Consider the following 22,988-nt stretch of genomic DNA (forward strand, 5'->3'; position numbering starts at 1 on the left):
AATTCAGACGGAAAAGGTCCGATCGGATTATATTGTTGGAAAATCCAATTATGTGTCGCCTCTATCGGACTTTTTCCGTCGGAAATTCCGGCGAAAAAAATTTGAGAGCAGGATCTCAAATTTTCCGACCAAAAAATCAGATCGTACTTTTTCCGATCGTTTGTAGAGAATTCCGATCGGACAAAGTGCCATGCATGCTCAGATCAAATTACGAGACCAAAGCTATTGGCTACTAGCCTCAACGCAGTCCCATCGTAACGAACGCCATCACACTCCAATCGATCGGATTTTCCGGCAACTTTGTCCGACCGTGTGTATGCAACACCAGTTTAGGACAAAATCCATCGGAAAAAATCTGACGGATTTTGTGGTCGGAATGTCCAACCGTGTGTAAGGGGGCTTACTCTTCTGGGGACAACCCAACATTTGGCATTTTCCTTTACTTTCAATGAAAATGGTAAACAAGACAAATAGAGAGGGTGAATCTCTTTAACAGGGGATAGCAATACAAACTGACAGGTGTTCTAATCCCTCTCCACTCTATCTCTATATTTTTTCTTGTCCTGCACCCGATTAATAAGTCCCAAACAAATTTTCAAGAAATTCTAGAGAAAATAACATAAAATATGTCATTAGTCTATTGAAGTACAGCTTCCATGAGTTTCCTATTCCATACTATGAACAATTTGGACTAGTAGAGTCTTATGCCATGTACACACGATCAGAAATTCGGCCAGCAAAAGACAGATGAGAGCTTTTGGTCGGAAAATGCAATCGTGTGTATGCTCCATCGGACTTTTGGTGGCCGAATTTTCGGTTGGAAAATCGGTTTGTGTGTATGTAATTCTGATGCGCAAAAACTCAAGCATGCTCAGATTCAACTATGAGACGGAAGCTAGGAAGCTATTGGCTACTGGCTATTGAACTTCCTTTTTCTAGTCCCGTCGTACTTGTTGTATGTCACTGCGTTCTTGACGGACGGAATTTTGGTGTGACCAAGTGTATGCAAGACAGCTTGAGTGAAATCCCATCGGAATTCCATCCGGAAAACCATCAGAGCCTTTTCCAACCAAAATTCTGATCGTGTGTACGCGGCATTACAGTTTTGTCCTGGAAAATTTGTGAAATGGACACCCCCTGCTTGTAGGAATAAATCTCTTCAGCATTGCAACCTTCTATTCATTTGAATACGGCTCTGAAACTTTTGGACATTTATCCAAGAATGTCCCTAAATGGAATTTATGTGTACAAACATTCATGTTTATTGGTTTGTAGCAGCTGTTTGTAACTGTATGTTACAGATACGTCACATTAAAGAGCAATTTTTCTAAGCCAGATGAGAATTTGGCCGGCTTTCTTTTGTCACCTCTATGCTATCCTGGATAAAATAAAAAAAAAGTGAACCATTATTATTATGACAGTCATTATTGGAGAATATAAAGGTTAATGCTTTTCTTTTCTCTAATTCTTCGCAGCTGTGCCATTCCAGATGAGAGTGATGTCCTCAAGTTCAACTCCAAATTTGAATCTGGAAACCTGCGGAAGGTCATTCAGATAAGAAAGTGAGATTGTCCTTTTAATTTTTCTTGCTGTAGAAAAAAACTGTTCCATATAACAAGAAAGTGACCTGTGATTTATTTTCTAGAAATGAATATGATCTCATCTTGAACTCGGATATAAACAGCAATCATTACCACCAGTGGTTTTACTTTGAAGTTAGTGGCATGAAACCTGGGACTGCTTATCGCTTTAACATCATTAATTGTGAAAAGTCTAACAGCCAATTTAATTATGGTGAGATTTGGTGAGGTTTTACCCATGAAAACATTGTTTTTCTTTCCTTTTTTCTCTCCACTCCCGCTTGCATAACTGGATAATCCCCCCTCATTATTGTATAGGTTTATTACCTATTCTCATTCTTCACCTAGGCAAGACTATTGTTGGGTCCCCTCTGCCTTCTGGGATGTCCACATCACACGCTTCAGGAGGTAGTTCTCCTCCGGGGCGTATGCGCACCACAAAACTCTGTGTACACACATGTGATGCAGATCTTTGGGCCTTGTGGCACACCTGCAAATATCTGGGATTATCTTCACACATGCACACACACGCCTCAGGTCTAAACAAGATCCACTACCTGAAACCAGCATGTACGCATGCACAGGGACCTGCAGAGACCTGCAGCACACATGCGGGATATAAAAAGATGGTGGTGCATGAGAGGACAATATCCCCTGGCTGATGTTCCTGCAGTGTACATTGTAAACAGGGAACTTTTTACGTGGGCTGAGTTACTGGACTTGTCTACCTATGTGTATACAGTACATGCTGATGGTGGTTAAAGCCCAATTTCCTCCTCAGTTTAAATCCACTAAATATATTCTAGGGCCATCTACGACCAGTGACTGACGACTCTGGTCGGAGTCGTCAGTCACAGCTAGACCCCTATTAGGAACGGCTCGGTCTACCCTTTCTAAAATGCGCATGTGCCGTAGACATTGGCGCATCGGCGTAGTCATTGGCGCACAGCTTTTTTGTAAATATCTCCTAAACCCTGGAGGTTTAGGAGATATTTCCAGCACCTACAGGTAAGCCTTAATATAGGCTTACCTGTAGCTAAAAGTGGTTGTATAGGGTGTACAACCACTTTAATGTATTCTTGTCTATAAACATGTCAGCCATATCTGTAAGGAGTGTAATTCAATCAGCCATTTGCAAATTTTTATTTGCTTGAAAATAGATATGCACATGTGCTAAATCCTCAAGTCTTCTCAGATGTAAGCAATGGAGCTGGTTTTAATAAAAAATGTGTGGGGGTGGGGGTCTGGATCATCCATATCGACCAGATTCCATTTGTTCATCTAACATCATTTAATATGTGGGCATTATTACTGTTATTGAATCATATTTAGCCCTTATAGTAAAGAGTGTATTATCTCTTGTTTTATCCACAAGGCATGCAGCCACTCATGTATTCTGTGCAGGAGGCATTGATTTCCAAACCTTGGTGGGTTCGAGTTGGAACAGATATTTGTTATTACAAGTAAGTGTTAAAATCAAGTCTTGGCATCTAAATGTACTTAAAGTGGTTGTAAGCCCCTTTTTTAGAATGTGTACCTATAGGTAAACCTAGAATAAGGCTTACAAATAGGTACTGTAAATATCTCCTAAACGTGCGCAGGTTATGAGATATTTACCTTGTAGTGCGCTGATGAGTGACCTTCTCAAGCAAATGCCGTGACCGTCGGCTCCAGCGTGCATGCGCGGGAGTGACGTCACGCACCTCTGGAAGGAAGAGGGGCGAAGATGGATGCGGGCTCCAGCGAGGACAGCGCAGGCCTTGTTTGCAGGTAAGTGCCACATAATGGGCTAGTATGCGATACATACTAGCCCATTATGCTTTTACTTTGCAGGGTTTGCAGGGAACAAAAGAAGAAGTAAAACCCATCAGGGTTTATGTCCTCTTTAATGGTAGCTATACTATAAAAACATTTATTTTGCATTGGGCTACCTTTTTCTCACTAAATGAGCAGAGCCTTGGATTTTAGTTTCAAAGAAAAGTGCAAAGTTGATGATGTATTCCCCCTTCCTTACCTAACTTAGCCTCTATACTGTATATATCAGATTATAGATTTGAAAATTATATAAAAATAAATTCATTATAATAGAACCTTTTTTTAACATTTGTTTGCATTTGTAAGGCTATAAATAATAAAAAGGAACACTGTTTGTATTCAGTATACCAAATAAAGTCTTATATGTCCTTAAACTAACTTTAGGTATGCAGATTTGTCATAGAGCTGTTATCAAGTTAATCTACACATGTTGACACCTGCACAATTTAGCCTGGGCATTTAGATATCAATGACCCCTGGAAAATAATGGATTAAGGATAGGTCTTGTTAACGCCTACTACTTCAGGTAATAAATGTACTGCTTGTTGTGACAGAAACCTCCAGTATATGTATATTCTCTTTTACATGTTTGGCTGCGGTTTACAAACATTTTTTAAAAGGAGTCTGGTGCAACTTTGTTCACCGGTTCAGGTGCGATTCTTACTTGAATTCATGAACCGACCTAAAAACCCAAAGTACTCTTTTCAAAAACGGATCGCATTGACATGTGTGAACCGGCTCCATTGCAAGCCAATCTGGTTCACAGGTTATGCGAATCGGATGCAGTTCAAAACGCATCCGATTGGCATATATGTGCACTGAGCCCTAAATATGAAAGCTGTTCATCTGCAGTATAAAAAGTCAGCAGGTTGTGGAAAAAAAGGATTCGAAGCAGACCTGTCATCTAAAATTGCCTGTCAACAGCTCCGTTCTCCCTCAAGTAGCCTCTATCTGAGCACAGCTTGTAGCAGCAGGGCAGGTTTTCTCTGTCAAAAAGTGGGAGAGTTGTTCAGGCAGAGCCAGTGATTGGCTGGCTTTGCCTGAATGTTTCCCATTTGACATAGTCTTGGATACTCAAGTTGGAAGGAGCCTAGAGGCACTGGCAGGTATGTATGATGTAACTCAGCTGCTTCAGCAGGGACCAGCTGAGATATGGTCCATCAATGGGCAGCCTGATTGTACCCAAGTCAGTCTATAGGTTGACTTGGGTACAATCAGCCTGTCAGATTTTTTACATGCAATTAATGCTGGTGGCTATAGCCACTAGCAGTAATCATGTTTTGCCCCGCCCCCTATTGGCAGAACACAAAAATGCTGCGGGAGGTGTTCCCCTATCAACACTGACTGTGTTGATGGGTGAATTTAGCAATTTTTTTCCATCCGCCTGTGGTGGAAGGAAAGAAAATCAAATCATCTATGGGCTGCTTTAGAATCCCAGGTTATGACTGCTAAGGTTTTAAAAATGTTAGTTTTAGATCATAATTTGAGTCTAGTTTAATGGCAATTTATTATGTTTAGATTTCCCTACCTAGTAAGCATACTATGCAAAATTGCCAACATACAAACAAAATAATCTAAGTTATGTTCAATAAATTTAATTCACTAAAGACTCTCAGTGCTAACTAGCTTTCACTTGATCATAATGAACAACCAGGTACTATTTAACAATGTATCATAAAAAAATGTTTTTCTTTCACAGAAATAATTTCTCCAGAAGTTCAATAGCTACAGGAGGTCAAAAGGGAAAGTCATACTATACCTTGACATTTACTGTCACTTTTCCACATAAAGATGACGTCTGTTATTTTGCTTATCACTACCCTTACACATATTCTACATTGAAGGTAAGGTTTGTCATTTAAGATATTTCTAAAGTTGGAATTATGTGTGTTAATTTTGGGTGTCTTTATTGTAACGGTAAATCAAAATTTTCAGCTGTTCTATAGAATCCTATTCAAATCAAGTATGTTATTTTGGCTTTGCCTTTATTTCAGGTCATGAAGTCAAAGCTCCTCAAATTTTAAAAGCTGTGAGAGAATACGTGACAATTGAGGAAACATATTATTCAGCCTCTAATTATTATTACTGTGGAAGCTTACTTCTGAAAATTTATATTTCCCCTTTATTTAACTTTGCATGCTTTGCGTGAGTCTTACATTTTAGCTAGAATGTCATGTAGCCTTATTGTCCATCATCTGCCCGAGCAACCACACACACAACTTTGGAGACAGTATGGAGGTCAGGAACTTGACGTCAGGAACTGCCAGACCTCGTACCCTCTGACTGCCTCCAAAAAGGACATGTTATATACTACATAATTCTATTAAAGCAAACTAACAAAAAAAAACTGGGCCACACATGCATCATATTCAAAGAAGCCAGTGGGGTCTACCTTAAAAGGGCCACATTTGTTATCCACCCATCAATTGCAGGGATGCATCTAAATCAGGGGTCTCAAACTGGTGTCCCTCCAGCTGTTGCAAAACTACAAGTCCCATCATGCCTCTGCCTGCGGGAGTCATGCTTGTAACTGTCAGCCGTGCAATGCCTCATGGGACTTGTAGTTTCGCAACACCTGGAGGGCCACCAGTTTGAGACCCCTGATCTAAATGAATGCCTCTGTTATACCCAGGACAAGGTCATCTGGCAAGAAAGGCGAAGATGCCAGTGTGTGCTCTCCCAACAGATTTTTAATTCAACGTCACAAATAATGTTCACTTATAAACCATGAAAAAAAATCGGCAAATAAAAAGCTAAGGGAACAAGTGACTGAAAGATTTCATAGATACTAAGTAGGGCAAATATCAGCTTACTGATATTCTGCTGCTGATCGGACATCTTGGTATCGCTGCAAGACTTATAACCATGATCATTTGAATGTAAGGCATCTTTTGAAGGAACGAGCTATATGGGTTAGGTAAGCAATAGCTTGAATGAATCAATTCCAGCACAAGAATATGTTGAATTTTTGACATTTTGACCTTCAAAGTGGCCTGCAGCAACAGCTATTGTGGCATGGTCTGCAGGTTATAGGCCAGTAGAAACATAATGCCATTGTGTTAAGTGGATCTCCTAACCCAGTGATTCTCAACCAGGGTTCCTCCAGAGGTTGCTAGGGGTTCCTTCAGCATTGGGCAATTTCTGCCTCTCGGATAAGTTCCCACTGACACCATTGATCTTTTTAGCTATCTGTAAGGAGGTAATTCTTCCCAATGACCACAAATGTAAGGACCATTCTTCCCACTGACCATCACTTTATTGTATCATGAGTTGTAGAATTCTAATTTTTAGCAGGGGTTCCTCGAGACCAGAGTACTATTTCAAGGGTTCCGCAGTGTTGAAAAGGTTGAGAAAGACTGTCCTAACCCATAGTACTCTGTTTAACTGAACACTACTTTGCTGTCATTATAGAATTCTGCATCTTTGAGCTTGATATTCAATTGTTATGTGAAAAGTTAAGCTAACCTACAACTAGTACTGCAGCACAAAGTTCTAGTCTGGATGTAGTGTGCTCAGGATGTGGAGCCGCTTTGCTTTGCCCATAACAAATCTTCCGTGGCATTGTGTTTTGATGCACACAGTTTTCGAGAAGGCAACAGCAATTGCTGTAACAGAAACAAAAAATATGCAAATATTTGGCTTTGTACTTCTGTAGAGGGTATAGAATCAGGTAGTGGAGCATCTCGGTCAGATTTTTCACTTGTTAAGTCTCTAGATAGTGTTTTTCTTTGAATTAGGACAATGACTGCAAATCCTTATAGATTTTACAGGCTATTAATTGTCGATCAGACACCTCTGTGAGTGAAAGATTTTTTTTTTCCCTTTCCATTCGCTTAGAAGGTAAAGGAATCAGATTTCAGTTTCCAGAGAAGACCTTGACTGCTTTGCTTAGGTAAATAGTCTGTCACCAAGTCAAAGGTTTTGCTTCATAAAGAATTCACAATGCCTTTCATCAAATAAAAGATGCATATACATTACGTGCGAACTGAGCAAAAATAAATAAATAAATGAATGGTATTCGGCTATATCCTGTACATTTTGATTGAAAACTAACAGAAAATATTGCATTTGGCCACTAGATAGAGCCAAGTCATAGGGATTTCTTATAAAACTTAGCTCCATCTTGTGGCCAAATTAGGTATTTTTCATGTAAACTATAGTGTAAAAAGAAAAAATTAACGTATGCAGGACTTTAACCACTTCCCACCCGTAGGCTGTCATATGATATCCTGGACTTTGAGACCTGCTTTGGACCTGCTGCTAAATGCATCATCCAGATATCATCTTTTTCAGCCAGTCGATTCTGTGTACCGTAAGAACAATCATAGCGGCAGTTCAGCCGCTTGAACGTTCTTACAGGCCGCGGGAGGGGACGTCCTCCCTCCCCGCCGCCCTCCTGAGCTTCTCCCGACTCGCCCCTGCGATCGGTGAGCTGCAGAACGAATTGGTCGCTGACAGAAGTTGAACATAGAGATTTCCGGTGACCAGATGGTCCCCAGTCATCTCTATGACCCTCGGAGGGCCAGGCGCGACGTTATGATGTCACGTCTGGGTCAGCGGAAGTAAACAATGCCAGGAATGCGGCTGGAAAGGCCGAGAGTTCATTTTTATTTTTTGATCCTAGCCTTTCCAGCTTGAAGGAGAGATGTGGGGTCTTATAGACCCCACATCTCTCCATAAAGAGGTCCTGTTGCGCACTATTCCTATTACAAGAGATGTTTACATTCCTTGTAATAGGAATAAAAGTGATAATTTTTTTTTTTTTTGTAAGAGAAAGTGTAAAAAAAATAAAAATAAATGTAGAATAAAAAAATAAGAAATTTAAAGTGCCCCCGTCCCCGGCTCAGACGCGAACACATATGTAATTCGCGCCCACATATGTAAATGGAATTCTAATCACATGTGGGGTATCGCCATGTGCGTTAGAGCAAAAGCAACAATTCCAAGACCTCCTTTGTAACTCTAAACAGGTAACTGAAAACGTTGCCTATGGAGATTTTTAAGTACCAAAGTTTATCGCCGGTGTGGGCAATTTGAAAGCGTGACATGTTAGGTATCTATTAACTTGGCGTAACATCATCTTTCACATAATGCAAAAAATTGGGCAAACTTTACTGTTTTTTTTTTTATTCATGAATTTATTAATTTTTTTAAATTTGAAAAATCGCTGCACAAGTAATATTTTCTAGAAAAAAAAATGAGGATTTTTACATGTAGGAGCGAAGTGCCAGAATTGGTCCAGATGGGAAGATATTAAAGGTGCTCTATCACCCTCAGGAAGAAATTACTCATACACGGCTTTACCCATAAAAGCAAGTAAATGGGTGATATCACATATAATGTTCAGTACAGTGAACCCCAAAACACCTTCCTCAATCTGAAAATTGCATATATAACATGTAATAATGATAATATTTTAAATGATATGGTAGAGAAGGAAGGTGTCCTCTCCCTCCCTCACTTGGGAGAGGACACCTTCCTTCTGTACCATATAATTTAATATATTATCATTATTACATGTTATATTTGCAACTGAAGAGTTGAACAGAAGTTGATCAGTAGATTGACTTCTGTTCAACCACAGTGCCCGTACATGGATTGAAATGCGTCTGGTCCTTGCTGAACTGGCCAAATTTCAATCCATGTATGGCCAGCTTCAGACAGACCATGATTCAAGTTTGAGTGTGTTAGCAATTGTTTTCTTTGTTTCCCACTTCTCATTTGGATAAGCTTAAGGATTTCCCAAAGATTTAGGTCTTCATGTATCTCTCAATGGATGACACAAAAGGAAAAACATAAAAAAACAGGATTTTTGTACTTGCTGTAAAATCCTTTTGAGGTACAGTGGTGCACACTTCAATTTCACTTTCATTTAATTCATAGATCTACAGTCTAGCAGACATTAGAGTAGATTTATAAATGTAATTAATGTTCAGTGCTTTTTCAATATACTGTGAATATCCACTTGCAGACTGCATAACTTGCGTACAAGGCGGCAGAGCTGCTCTTTTGTGCTGGATCACTTACTTAAGTGATCAGCACTTCCAGATAGAGGGCACGCGTCTGCCCACCCACCCGGATGTGCTGTGATTCATTACAGCACAAGCCTGGCCAATCTTTGACCGCCAGGATCCACTGATCAGCTCCATGATTCACTGACAGAGCTCTATATAGTGACAGGCGATCTTGTTGTTTTTTCATTCCCTGCTAAGCAGTGAAAAAAAAACAAGAAGATCCCTTAGTAAAATCAGCACATAGTACACACATTAACACTTCCTAGGCACACACTTTCTACCCAGTGTCATTAGTACAGTGATAGTTCATATTATTAGCACTAATCACTCTATTATTGTCACTGGAGATGTCAGTGGCAGTTAGTCAGTTCCCACTCAGTAGCAGTTAGTGTCCGATTGTTTGCCACACTATCACAGAACCCTCTATAAGTCACTAATTGCCGCCATTACTAGTCTAAAAAAAACATTCCAGTATATATACCATCATTTTTAGACGCTATAACTTTCATGCAAACCAATTAATATACACTTATTGATTTTTTTTTTTTGTTACCGGAGACATGAAGCAGAATACATTTTGGCCTAAATGTATGAAGACATTTTTTTTTCTGTATTTGCTAGGTTTTATAGCAAAAATTAAAACATCATTATTTATAAAAAAAAATTCAAAATTTTTGGCCTTTTTTCGTTTATATAATAAAGAATAAAAAACCCAGTGCTGATCAAAAACCACAAAAAGAAAGTGCTGTGTGAAAAAAAATTATAAAAATGTAATTTGCGTACAGTGTTGCATGACTGTGCAATTGCCAATTAAAGTAGCGAAGTGTTACTTAGCAAAAAAATGGTCTGGTCATGAAGGGGGGGGGGGGGGGGGGTGTAAATCTTCTGGAGGGCAAGTGGGGTATACCAGCAGTTGTGTTTTGAAAAATATTGCCATATATTTAACCCTCCTATTATGTTACAGGTCAGTTTGACCCATTTCACTTCATAGCAGAACAACATTACCATTAAACTACTATCTCAAACTATTAATGGGCAAGCTGAATGTACCAAGTTAAGCGATCAACTTGTGTGCAACCAGCCTGACAGATTCTCTTGCGATTGTCGCTAGCAGCTATAGCAGCCGTCATAATCCCTGCCTTCTCCCGGTGGTGACAGCTTCCCCCACCCACCCCCACCCAACAGATGACCATAAACTGTATCAACAATGCATTTTCTTAGAGGAAAGAGGGAAAGACTGAGAGATGGGCCTAAGTTATGCGTTCTCCTGCTGCTGCAATCATTGTAAATGTTCAGCCTGCTGCAGCTGAAATCTCCTCCACCTCAGCTGCTATAGACTATTGCTGCTATAAAACATGTAAGGTGTCAGATCTGCCCATCTGGACCACAAAACCAGTACGTATGTGACTTGCAAGAAATTCAGTTGTAAAGACCACAGTCACGCGTGGCTCTCGGTCACACCTGTGCGACTTGTCATGTGATTCGCTAGTTTCAAAACTCATGACAAGCTGCACCCTGTTGACCGCAATAGAGGCGGTTAAATTAAGAATTTCTTGCACTACTTTTTGCAAGCTCAGGTGCGACTTGCATAGACATCTGTGCATTCATTTGCACAGATGTCTTCCAAGTCGCTCTGACATGCAGCTTGGAAATTGTGCGATTTCAAGGGAAGTTGCACGATTTCAAAGCTGCATCTCTTAGGGGGAGATTTACTAAAACAGGAGCACTCAGTAGCCGATTGGTTACTATGTACAGCTGCACTTGATTCCTAATCCAGCTTGTTCAATTGAGCTTTGACTATAAAACCTGGAAGCCGATTGGTTTCTATGCAGAGCTGCACCAGATTTTGCACTTAGCAGTTTTAGTAAATAACCCATTACTGTCCAACTTGTGGACTGTAAAAACGGAAGAGAAAAAAAGTAACAAGAAATAAAAGATACCTGAATACCTGTAAGTAATTATTTTCTTTGCAATGTATAGGTTTATCAAAAGACAGATTTAGAAGTAATTTATATGTTCTTTTTTGTTTGATGCCATGAAAATATTTGTATATTCTTGATTGACGGGCAGCTGAAAACAAAAAAAAATTCTTGTGAACATGTTTTGATTATTTGATTAGTTTGTGATTATATGTCCTGTGCGGGTCATTTTGACTCACGACCTAACATATGTCAATATTTTTGCTAATGTAATAGTAGGGTTATAAGGGCTGTCTATTAAAATAATAAGTGCTAGTGCATAATGTGTATTTATTTCTGCTTTCCTGCAAAAGATGCACCTGCAAAGACTGGACTCCCTTCACAATCCTCAACAGATCTACTTTCGCCAAGACGTATTATGTGAAACTCTAGCTGGAAATGGATGCCCAGTAGTTACCATAACAGCAATGCCCGAGTCCAATTACTATGAGCATGTCTATCAGTTCCGTAAGTAGGAATAGTCTGAGGACAATTTTATGTGTTCATCCATCATTCTGAAGATCATGTTTCATTTATATAGAATTTTCCTTTAAGAATACAGGCCATTTTCCTCGTTGACAGTAGAGCTTCAGAAAGCTAATGACAGATCTTTTAATTGGCTTAAAATGCATTAAGCAGCTTATTACAGTTTTGTCTAATGGCTATTACAAAGAAACTCTAGAACACTCAAGAGCATGCATTTAAAATAATATTGAAACTCAAGAGAAGGTGATCTGTTCTGTTCTAACAGCTGATTCAGTACTAAGAGGCAGCGTATTAGACACTTTATACAGTTATATATATTTGGACACCGACACAATTTTTTTTCTTCAGGTATTTACCAAAACATATTCAAGCTATAGTTTTATAATGGATATGGGCTGAAAGTACACACTCAGTCTCAGGTTTAATTTGAGGGTATGTACATTCAAATTGGAGGAAGGGTTTTGGAATTACAGCTCTTAATAGCCATCCCCCTTTTTCAGGGGACCAGCAGTAATTGGAAAATTGAATCAAAAGCTGTTTCATAGCCAGGTGTGGGCTACTCCTTCGTTATTTCTTCATCAATTAAGCAGGTAAAAGGTCTGGAGTTTATTCTAAGTGTGGTATTTGTATTTGGGATCTATTGTTGTGAACCTACATCATGCGTTCAATGGAGTTATCAATGCGAGTGAATCCATCAGAGAGCTAGCAGCAACATTAGGAGTGGCCAAATCAACAGTTTGTTACATACTGAGGAGAGAAGAACACGCTGGTGAGCTCAGCAACATAAAAAGGCCTGGACATCCATGAAAGACAACAGTGGTGGATGATCGCAGGATCCTCGCTGTGGCAAAGAAAAACCCATTCACAACAGACAAGTGAAGGACACTCTCCAGGGGGTGGGCCTATCATTGTCAAAGTCTACAATCAAGAGAAGACTTCACAAAAGCATATACAGAGGGTTCACCACAAGGTGCAAACCATTCATAAGCCTGAAGAATAGAAAAGCCATATTTGATTTTGCCCAAAAAAATCTTAAAAAGCCAAACCAGTTCTGGAAAAGCATTCTTTGGGATGAAACTAAGATCAATCTGTACCAGAATGACGGGAATAAAAAGGTGTGGAGAAGGCTTGAAACAGCTCATGATCCAAAGCACACAATATAATCTGTATAACACGGTGGAGGCATTGTGATGGCATGGGCATGCATGGCTTCCAGTGGCACTGGGTTATTGGTGTTTATTGATGGTGTGACAGAAGACAGAAGCAGCCAGATGAATTCTGCAGTGTTTAGAGATATACGGTCAGCCCAGATTCAGCCAAATTCAGCAAAGTTGATTGGACGACGCTTCACAGTACAGATGGAAAATGATCCAAAACACACTGCAAAGGCAACCTAGGAGCTTTTGAATGAAAATAAGTGAATTATTCTGCAATGGCCAAGTCAATCAGCTGATTTTAACCCAATTGAGCATGCATTTCACTTGCTGAAGCCAAAACTAAAAGCAAAAAGACCCACAAACAAAGAACAACTGAAGACAGCTGCAGTTAGAGCCTGGCAAAGCATCAGAAAGGAGGGAACCCAGTCCTTGGTAATGTTCATGGGTTGCAGACTTCACACAGTCATTGCCAGTAAAGGATCCTCAACAAAATATAAAAAATGAACATTTTATTTATGATTATATTCATTTGTTCAATTACATTTGAGCTCCTGAAAATGGGGGGTCTGTGTATAAAAATGGTTGCAGTTCCTAAAATTTGTACTTGATATTTATGTTCAACCCCTTGAATTAAAGCTGAAAGTCTGCACTTCAAATTAGATTTGATTGTTTCATTTTAATTGTATTCTGGTGTCATACAGAGCCAAAAGTGTGAAAATTGTGCCAAATATATATGGACCTAACTGTAATTATGTGAAATTCACGATGAGGCTTCTTTTGCCACTCAAACCAAAGATGACCATACACATAGGGGTATTGAAATGCAAAACAAATAATTTTCACACATTTGGGTCATAATTATTAAGTTGAAGGTTTTGGACTGTTTATCTCAGATGCCTAATGCCGCGTACACACGGTTGGATTGTTCGATGGGAGCTTTTTGTCTGAAATTCCGACCGTGTGTAGGCTCCATTGGACATTTTCCATGGGAATTTCTGGCATACAAAATTTGAGATCTGGATCTCAAATATTCACAACAAAATCTGTTGTCGGAAATTCCGATTGTGTGTATACAGTTCCGACGCACAAAGTTCCACGCATGCTCGGAATCAAGCAGAAGAGCCACACTGACTATTGAACTTCAATTTTCTCGGCTCGTCGTACGTCACCGCCTTCTTGACATTCGGAATTTCCGACAACATTGTGTGACTGTGTCTATGCAAGACAAGTTTGAGCCAACATCCATCGGAAAAAATCCCATGGATTTTGTTGTCAGAATGTGCAATCGTGTGTACACAGCATTAGAGTGTAACGTCATTGGAGAAGTTTATCGAAAGGGTTTAAAACTATTTTTTTTTCTTGGACGCCTTGTAAGGCCGGCCATAGGCGATTTGAATGTGCAGGCTAAATGTACCAAGTTGATCGATTGAACAACTTGGGTACAACTAGTCTGCCGGATTCTCTTACGATTATCGTGGGGTGGGGGGTGGTGACGGCTTCCAGTTTCCATCGGGAGCAGACAATAGCTTGACAGCAGAGATTCCACTGTCAGCACTGTTTGTGTTGATGGGGGAATCGTGTAAATTTCTTTCCTGCAACCCGTGGAAAGAAGGAAAGAAATTTGCACCGTGTATGACTTGTCTAAATGGAAGGACTGTATACTTCACCCACAGCAGACTTATACATTTTTATTACAGGTATTTTTATAGCCCCAATAATTTACACAGCAAATTGACTATGAATGATCATTTGGAGTACAACTTCGTCATCGGATAACCTCAACCAGTGCATAACATGAATTTAAAATTGCGTTGCCCTTCATTAGGCTCAATTCACAATGTTAACACATCCTTATTTTTAAAACAGTTATTAAGTTTCAGTTGAGCTCAATAAAATTTGAAAAATAAAGTGACATAGCCAATTAGAGTGCCTCTAGCTGGAGTTAAAGTTTTTGAATTCAGCCTTTGTATGCCGGGTTCTTTCTCTGTACATATGATATACAGTGCACTGTACAGTCTATGGCTGGTTCCTTCTTTTTCTTTGGAGCCCCCAGATTATTGTACTCTGAGTCTTTTGGAACTCTTTTATTTTAAGAATTTATTAATTCTTTAATAATTAATGTTCTGTGTAGTAGTGGGGAGATGGGAAAGATCACCCTCTTACTGGCTCTACCATAAGAGAAGTGCTTACGCACTCCTCTATTATTGTGCCGGCAGGGAGATCAGTGTTCCAGGGCCATATAAATTGACACACACACACACACACACACATGTGTGTTTGAGCTTTGGGGTGCACACACTAATGCACACACATCCACACCTATGGGCTTTGTCTTTTATGGAGGCTCACGGATGAAGCTCTACCAGTGGCTTCCATATGGTGGTGCGTATGGCGGGTACCCACATGAATATATTTGGCTGTGTTTCTTGTAAATTTTCCAGTTTGTTATATATATTCTCAAGTTCTGCATACCTATGATGATGATTGCAATTCGAATAGATTGGCTGCATTATACTAGGGAGATTCTCACTACCTGTAATTAGGCTTTGTATCTATATGTACACATTTGTTTTTATTATTGATGATGTATGAGGCCCTTATGTTTGCCTAGTATATGCTGTTTTCTGGTGATAAGTTTTTGCTTTTTTCTCACAGCCGACATCTTTCTGTAGAATTCCTGTTTTTGCTTCTGAAGAAGCAGAACTACCTGAAACATGTCAGGCCTTTATGTAAATGGATGGTGGCATTCACAATTACTGACATTCTATAATATCTATGATTGTTCTTTGTTAATACTATTGTAAACTTCAATCGAGGCTACCATTCTAATCAATGCACAGGTGAAATATGCTACCGTGCTTCTTGTGTTTTAGCTGAATTTATTATTTTAATGTACATGAATGAATGTAATGTACAAAATTTGAATGTTGTGTGCCTATAAAGTCCATGAACTGCAGTCCAAAAATCAATTCTTTTGCTTCTTTTAATAACCACATTTTTGTTGGCCTGTAAAAAGTTTTGGCTTTTAGCAGTAATAGTATTGTGCAAAGAGCAGTAACCTATAGTAGTTTATCATATTTCAGACTACTGTACTATATTAAGAAAAGATTTCTAATTGATTGGTATTGGTTACTGCTGTAATTGTATTGTATTGTATATTGAATAAACCTAATTTAATGGTTATATTTTGCATAAAATCTGCTACTTTGAGACCATTGCTATACTTTTTTACTTTTATTTCTTTGGATATGTATCTAGCACCACCATGTGGTGAAATGTAGGAATTAAATTTATCCAAATCAGTAGTAACAAAATAAGGCATAACCATTGAGGGCCAGTTCACACCATATGCAGTCCAGTATGTGTTTTTTTTTTTCTGCATCAAAAACATGGAAAGTAGGTTATATGGTTTTCAATGGAATAGTTCACACCAGTGCTTGTAGTTCCAGAAAAAAAAAGTAGAACATGCTGCATTTTTCCTGCAATGGACTGTACGGGAACGCTATAAAATGCAGCAGATTGCACCTAAATGCACCAAAAACGCTCTGAAACACACATGTACTTATTTAAGGTTAACAAAAACGAGGGGGGGGGGGGGGGGGAATGCACCGGACTTCATCAAAAATGCACTGGAACACATCAAAAACACCCTTGCAGAAAATAATCTGGAATGCATCCGGACTTCATTTCTATGGTGTGAACTGGCCCTTACTCAGGGAAACCTTTGCCTTTTCGGAATAAGTCTTTAAGAAGTTTTTGGCATCGTTAGTAACTATACTTTTGAAGAGGGGGTATGGCTAGTAAACCTAGTTTAACCTACTCACTTCTCAATTTCTTTAAAGATGTTTTATTTGGCAACATTCATGATAATGTTAGTTTTACAGAGGACAAAAATAAATAAAATGCATATATGTAATATTTGTAATCTATATAAAGATGAACTTGTATGTACTTTAAACCTGATATTGTGTTTTGTGATGACCAGAGGTTGGCATAAGGCGTGCCTGCTATCAGAAGTGTGCTAACCCTTTCCATTCCGCCTAATAAAAGTGTTTATTTTGCTTTCTGTCCCTCCATTGTAGAGATTTTACTCATGTCTTGTCTCAATGGCATAACGGAAAGTAAAGTAAAATTTCCTGAAACAAAAAAAAAAGGGGGGGGGTTTGACTGAATTTCTATATTAAATGTTATCATTTTACAAAGCTAATACATTCCTATGATAAGGCACATATGGGGCCAAGGCAGCAAATGCAATGCAATGCTGGCTTTTATCAGGAAAAAGAGACCATGGCCTTAAAGTGGGGTGTATTACATCGGTGTATTGCTACATCATTATTATTATTTATTTTTTTTTTCATAGGAAACCGTCCCTACATCTTCCTCAGTTCCAGAGTTCATCCTGGGGAGACCAATGCAAGTTGGGTTATGAAAGGAACCCTGGAGTTTCTTATGGGCAACAGTGTGACTGCACAGAACCTACGGGAATCCTATATTTTTAAAATTGTTCCAATGCTAAACCCAGATGGAGTGATCAATGGAAAGTAAGAACTTCTGTTTGTTTTTACGCAGCACTACAGTGTTTATAACTGTTTTTATTAACATTGATACAGTTTCTTATTTTGTTTACCATTGGATTTTTATTTCAGCTACTAACTCATGTTAAATATATAGTCATTTGTTAGTAGTAAGGAAATTCAGGGTAGGGTTGGGAGTCTAAATACTTGCTTTTTTCTCTGTTTTTTGAAGTTTTGGTAAATTTTGGACGTGTCGTCTATAAGATCTAGTCCAATGTGTTTCTACGCTGTTTTCTGTGACAGCTTAGCAAAGATAGGTGGTAGAAGCAACACCACCACTTTGAAAACACTCTTCCCAAAATTGAACCCTTTATAGAAAGTCTTATGTGAATTGGATGAGCCTAATGATAATGTGTTTGGCTTAGCTGCTAAGATTGGACAGGGTTTAATATCCTAAATAACTAGAGAAAAGTAATATCGTAGGTTGTGCTTGCCTTCCCCAAACATGGCTGGCATTTAGATTTCTCCAGTACTGAAGCTGTGATGTAATATAGTAATGCCATGTAGTGCAGTAACCCTCAGTAAACAATCACATTTCAAAATACCAATTCTAAGTAGACCTGCTTAAATTATTTCTGTTCAACCTAAGGGTTGAACCGTGTGGGTGGAGGAATCTCCCGATGCAGCTGTTGAGTTATGACAGTTGCAGCTGGCACCTGTAAGAATACCCAAACAGCAGCTGCATCTGATTGGATGGAAATTTTCCATCCAGCTTGTCCAGTTTTTTAGTCGAAGGATGGCTGGTGGAAGGTAGCTGACAATGCCATCCATGTAGCAAATTTCTGATGGTTCTTCAGGAATGGGCAGAAATTTGCATAGTGTGTAGCCAGCTAAATGTCAGTGCAAGATGAACTCTGGTTGTGTACTGAGGATAAGGCAGTGTGCTGATGCCTTAATAAAACAAAAGTTCTTTAGCGTTAATCCTAGTAGATCCAATGTTTAGAGCTAGTTTGTTTTCAGATGAGAATGTGATTCTATAAATGTCTCTGAACGTGTGTGTATGTATGTGTATATTTAATTATCATTTCACAGTCCTTATATGCGTATGCTGTACCATGTACTTGTGTTAGAAAAATCCTGTTCACTTTGCATTGCATCCTTTGTGTGAAATACCATGTGAGTTTGCCAGTCCCTCTGCTTTCCTATTTCAAACTGATCAAGCTAAGCATGAGAGAATATCCATCCTAGCATGATCAGGTTATCAGGTTTCTGGCTGTGCTGGGAGAACAGCCTATCTGTCGTCCAATGTTAAGTCTTTCGATGACATGCCCCCCACTGCACAGCCATTTACTGGGAAGGTCAGTCTACCTCTCTAAGCCCCTTATGCAGATGAGAACAGAGATTATGTGATCACCTTTAAAAAAGAAAAAGAATCATATTAATGATTTTTCATATACAGGTGCATCTCATAAAATTAGAATATCATCAAAAAGTTAATTTATTTCAGTATTTCAATTCAAAAAGTGAAAACTCTTTTTTTAATAGATGTGTTATACACAGAGTTAAATATTTCAAGCATTTTTTACTTTTAATTTTAATGATTATGGGCAGAATTCTGTATCTCAAAAAAATTAAATATTACATAAGACCAATTAAAAAAAATAAAAATAAATTTTTAATACAGGAAATTTGGCTTACTGAAAAGTATGTCCATGTACAGTATAGTACACACTCAGTACTTGGTCGGGGCTCCTTTTGCACGAATTATTGCATCAGTGCGGCATGGCATGGAGGCAATCAGCCTGTGGCATTGCTTAGGTGTTATAGAAGCCCAGGTTGCTTGAATAGTGGCTTTCAGCTCGTCTTGACAATACTCTACAGATTCTCTATAGGATTTAGGTCAGGAGAGTTTGCTGGCTAAACAAGCACAGTGATACCATGATCATTAAACCAGGTATAAGTCCTTTTTGGCAGTATGGGCAGATGGCAAGTCCTGCTGCAAAATTAAATCACATCTCCATAAAGCTGGACACCTGCCCACACTGCCAAAAGTACCAATACCTGGTTTAATGATCTCACTGTGCTTGATTGGCCGGCAAACTCGCCTGACCTAAACACCATAGAAAATCTGTGGGGTGTTATCAAGAGGAAGATGAGCTGAAAGCCACTATCAAAGAAACATGGACTTCCATACCACCTCATCAGTGCCACACCTCCATGGTACATCACATTGATGCAGTAATTCATGCAAAAGGAGCCCTGTCCAAGTATTGAGTGTGTACTTTACTGTACATGGACATACTTTTCAGTAAGCCAACATTTCTGTATTAAAAACCTTTTTTTTTTCATTGGTCTTATGTATTATTTTAATTTTCTGAAATACAGAATTTTGTGTTTTTACTAGCTGTAAGCCATAATCATCCAAATTAAAAGAAAGAAATTCTTGAAATCTATCACTCTGTGTGTAACGCATCTATATAAAGTATATGAGTTTCACTTTTTTAATTGAATTACTGAAATAAATGAACTTTTTCATGATATTGATGATATTCTAATTTTTATGAGATGCACCTGTATATGCATAAATATTTTGCATTGCATTTTTACAGGTAAGGGTTTACATATACTTTAAGTTCAGCTCTTCAATTTTGATCTGTAACAATGGCAATCTTGTTATGCTTTCCTTCTATTTTCTCACCAGTCATCGTTGTTCGTTAAGTGGGGAGGATCTGAACAGGCAGTGGCAAAATCCTAATGTGGATTTGCACCCTACAATTTACCACACCAAAGGCCTCCTACAGTATTTGGCATCAATCAAACGAGCACCCATGGTAAGTTTTAGAGTGTTGTATAGTACATGTAACTTTAGATGGACAAACAAGAGTACAGATATTTGTTTTGCTGTGCGGACCTCAGCCCTTCTGTGCACAATGATCAGTTTATTTAAAGTATCTATCATCTTGTACACGTTATCTATGTGTAACAAGATTCATCCCAGGTTTACCAAGACCCCATGTGAACAGGCTTGTTGTTCACAACCAACAGGTTTTGCATTCCAATACAAATCTATGGGAATGCAAAGCCTGCTTGAAGCAACTCAAAAGGAGGTCAGCTGCATGTCAAATGCATCTGTCAATGAACTTTGAATGATCTCAGAGGTGTTTCAAGCTCATGTTAAACTGATTTCCATTGACATAAGCCCAGTCGTTCAATACAGGCCCTAAGGATTTTAGAAGATGGATGCCAATATTGTGTTCTCTGTTATGCCTTTAGAAATTCAGACCCTGTATTTCAAGAAATGCTTACAGGATAGCAGTATGCTATTACAGTTATTGAATAGACTTGAGGGTTTTTAATCACTTCCCTGCCGGAGCAATTTTTTGGTTTTTCATCCACATATTACAAACTGCATGCTTTGCTATAAAACTGCTTAAACCCCAAAGCAGAGCTTGTTTTATCCCCTTGTCTACTAGGACATTTATTAAAGCCCCTTGGTAGACAATCGTTTAAAGAGGAACTTCAGCTGTGTCTGCAAAAAGTCAGCAGCTATTAGTTCTGTAGCAGTGGATTTTTACGAAACAGGTACTTGAGAGTCCATTGTAGTACATCGCTCTTTCTTCCTTCAACTTCATATCTTCAGTCTCAGGCTAGCTTGGGTTCGGAAGCAGGCTGTGACTTCTGATGTGTGAATTGGTGGAGATTGTCCTGAAGGCTTCTAGGATGTTTGACATATTCCACGAGGCTGTGGGAGGGAGGAGGAGTGGACCCAGCAAATGTCATCCTCACCTAGGTGTGGTATAAGGAAGTCAGAGCAAGTGCCCTATGGAGGTACTTGCCACCCTAAAAAAATAAATAAAAATGAGATAAAGTTAGAGCGAAAGGTCTGGAATATGCAATCTTCAAAAGTAGAATGAAGGTCCTCTCTGAGTTCTCTGATAAAAAAAGATAATTGTGCTGGTAAATGGGGATTTCCTTGCTAGCCTTTAATCTCTAGTACCGATGATTGCAAAAACTGAAAAAGTACACTCTATCTACATGAAACACAGGGAGAACAGTTTAATTACCAACATGTAAGTTAAGACTACTCTCATTTTATTTGCCAAACATGAGGGAAAAAAATACCAGATAAATTAGACCTATTAGGTATGCTGTAGAGCAGGCATATGTAATTAGCGGACCTCCAGCTGTTGCAGAACTACAATTCCCATGAGGCATTGCAAGACTCTGACAGCCACAAGCATGACACCCAGAGGCATGATGGGACTTCTAGTTTTGCAACAGCTGGAGGTCCGCTAATTGCATATCCCTGCTGTAGAGTTTGTTCTATGTCCTTTGCAAGTATATTATGGTTGATATGTCAGTTAAATTTTTTTCTCCTGTACCCTTTAGGTTTACTGTGATTACCATGGGCACTCTCGTAAGAAAAATGTCTTCATGTATGGCTGCAGCATTAAGGAGACAGTGTGGCACACAAATGCTAGTGCAACTTCCTGTGATATGATGGAAGAAAGTGGCTATAGGGTGAGTACATACATTAGTTATGATACTGGGATTGGCTAAGAACATATAGTAGTCCAAAAAAAGCAATCTTAAATAAAAAATATATACCCCCACACTATCCTTAATATATTTATCTACATAAACAATACCTCCCACTAAAAACGTGTCAAAGCACATCAATAGTACATAAATAAATGAAATAGATTGAAGCGTTTCACCTAATTATATATATATATATATATATATATATATATAGAGAGAGAGAGAGAGAGAGAGAGAGAGAGAGAGAGAGTGCACAAAGCGTGCAACTATCCAAAAATATAATTGAGAAAACAAAAATAAAATACAAACACAAAAATAGATATCATTTTCATACAATGTGCAAAAATAATTCAGCAGAAATGTGAATAAATATTTTTCTTATGAAATATGCACATTAATCCGATGCACTAAAAAACATATTAAAAAAAAGTATTTGATAATAAACTCTGCCAAATCCAAGAAATAGTCCCAATAGGTGACACAAAGATAACCCCAGACTTCTGTGATAAAACAATCATCACCATGAAACCAGTGAATCCACAATCTTGTGAGGACCGTCACACACTGCCCTCATCTTCTGTGATGGACCCCACAAAAAGAGGTGCAATATTACTTTAAGAAGCAGATTTTACAAACTTCCACCCATAGCAAAACTTTCTCCACAGGACCCAGGCAATCATATAGGAACATAAAGGAGACTATATAATGCAACATAGCTAAATCAAAATGCCAGCATATACAGTGTCTTGAAAAAGTATTCATACCCCTTTACATTTTCTACATTTTGGCATGTTACAACCAAAAACGTAAATGTATTTTATTGGGTTTTTATGTGATAGACCAACACAAAGTGGCACATAATTGTTAAGTGGCTGGAAAAAGATAAATGGTTTTCAAAACTGTTTACAAATAAATATCTGAA

General features: G+C 38.7%; 1 protein-coding gene across 3 annotated transcripts in view; it reads left to right on the plus strand.

The window, feature by feature from the left end:
- AGTPBP1 (ATP/GTP binding carboxypeptidase 1) overlaps positions 1-22,988 on the plus strand; it is a 257,622-nt gene that overhangs the window by 167,596 nt on the left and 67,038 nt on the right. For all 3 annotated transcript variants that reach the window (XM_077474842.1, XM_077474844.1, XM_077474843.1), the window contains 8 exons: positions 1,476-1,562; positions 1,646-1,794; positions 2,956-3,043; positions 5,095-5,239; positions 11,682-11,835; positions 17,371-17,551; positions 20,226-20,355; positions 21,914-22,045. In XM_077474842.1, coding sequence (XP_077330968.1) covers positions 1,476-1,562; positions 1,646-1,794; positions 2,956-3,043; positions 5,095-5,239; positions 11,682-11,835; positions 17,371-17,551; positions 20,226-20,355; positions 21,914-22,045 — 1,066 coding nt within the window. The remainder of the gene's footprint in view (positions 1-1,475; positions 1,563-1,645; positions 1,795-2,955; positions 3,044-5,094; positions 5,240-11,681; positions 11,836-17,370; positions 17,552-20,225; positions 20,356-21,913; positions 22,046-22,988) is intronic.

This window comes from Lithobates pipiens, unplaced genomic scaffold, assembly GCF_037356315.1.
Source record: "Lithobates pipiens isolate NorthernLeopardFrog02 unplaced genomic scaffold, aLitPip1_a1.2 Scaffold_13, whole genome shotgun sequence".
In the NCBI taxonomy this organism is placed as follows: Eukaryota; Metazoa; Chordata; class Amphibia; order Anura; family Ranidae; genus Lithobates; species Lithobates pipiens.